Here is a 459-nt window from a genome sequence, read left to right as displayed (position 1 = left end):
GTGCAGCGGAAGCACAACCTGTACCGTGACAGCATGGTCATGCACAACAGCGATCCCAACCTGCACCTCCTGGGCGAGGGCATCCCCATCGACTGGGGCGAGGAGTACAGTGGGCAGACAGAGGCCGAGCCGGCCGCCGACAAGCGCCGCAGGGCCAAGCAAGTGGTGTCAGTCATCCAAGATGACGAGGGGGTCCTGCCCTACGAGGTGGGCACCGAGGCACTGCTGCAGCCTGGCTCCCCAGGGCCACAGGAGCCGGAAGATCCAGACCCGGGGGCACCGCCGAGCTCCCCGGATGGGGTGGCAGAGATCCGGGAGGCACTGGCAAAGGAGAGCCTTGGGGACGGCACCCAGACGGAGGAGCTGCTGACGAACGGTACCAATGCCACGCGGGAGAGCGGTGCCGCTGAGCAGGTGGCAGTGGCAGCGGGGGCTGTGCCCGGGGTTGGGGCCCCCCAC

At 68.4% G+C, this 459-nt stretch overlaps 1 protein-coding gene across 1 annotated transcript in view; it reads left to right on the top strand.

The window, feature by feature from the left end:
* Window positions 1–459, top strand: part of LOC104509860 (niban-like protein 1) — a 6,325-nt gene that overhangs the window by 5,198 nt on the left and 668 nt on the right. The window contains 1 exon segment of the mRNA XM_010151932.1: window positions 1–376. This exon segment is cut by the window's left edge and continues 16 nt beyond it. Within this exon segment, the coding sequence (XP_010150234.1) occupies window positions 1–376 (376 nt within the window).

Source organism: Eurypyga helias, unplaced genomic scaffold, assembly GCF_000690775.1.
Source record: "Eurypyga helias isolate BGI_N326 unplaced genomic scaffold, ASM69077v1 scaffold19805, whole genome shotgun sequence".
NCBI lineage: Eukaryota > Metazoa > Chordata > Aves > Eurypygiformes > Eurypygidae > Eurypyga > Eurypyga helias.
This window is presented reverse-complemented; position numbering and strand designations above follow the sequence as displayed.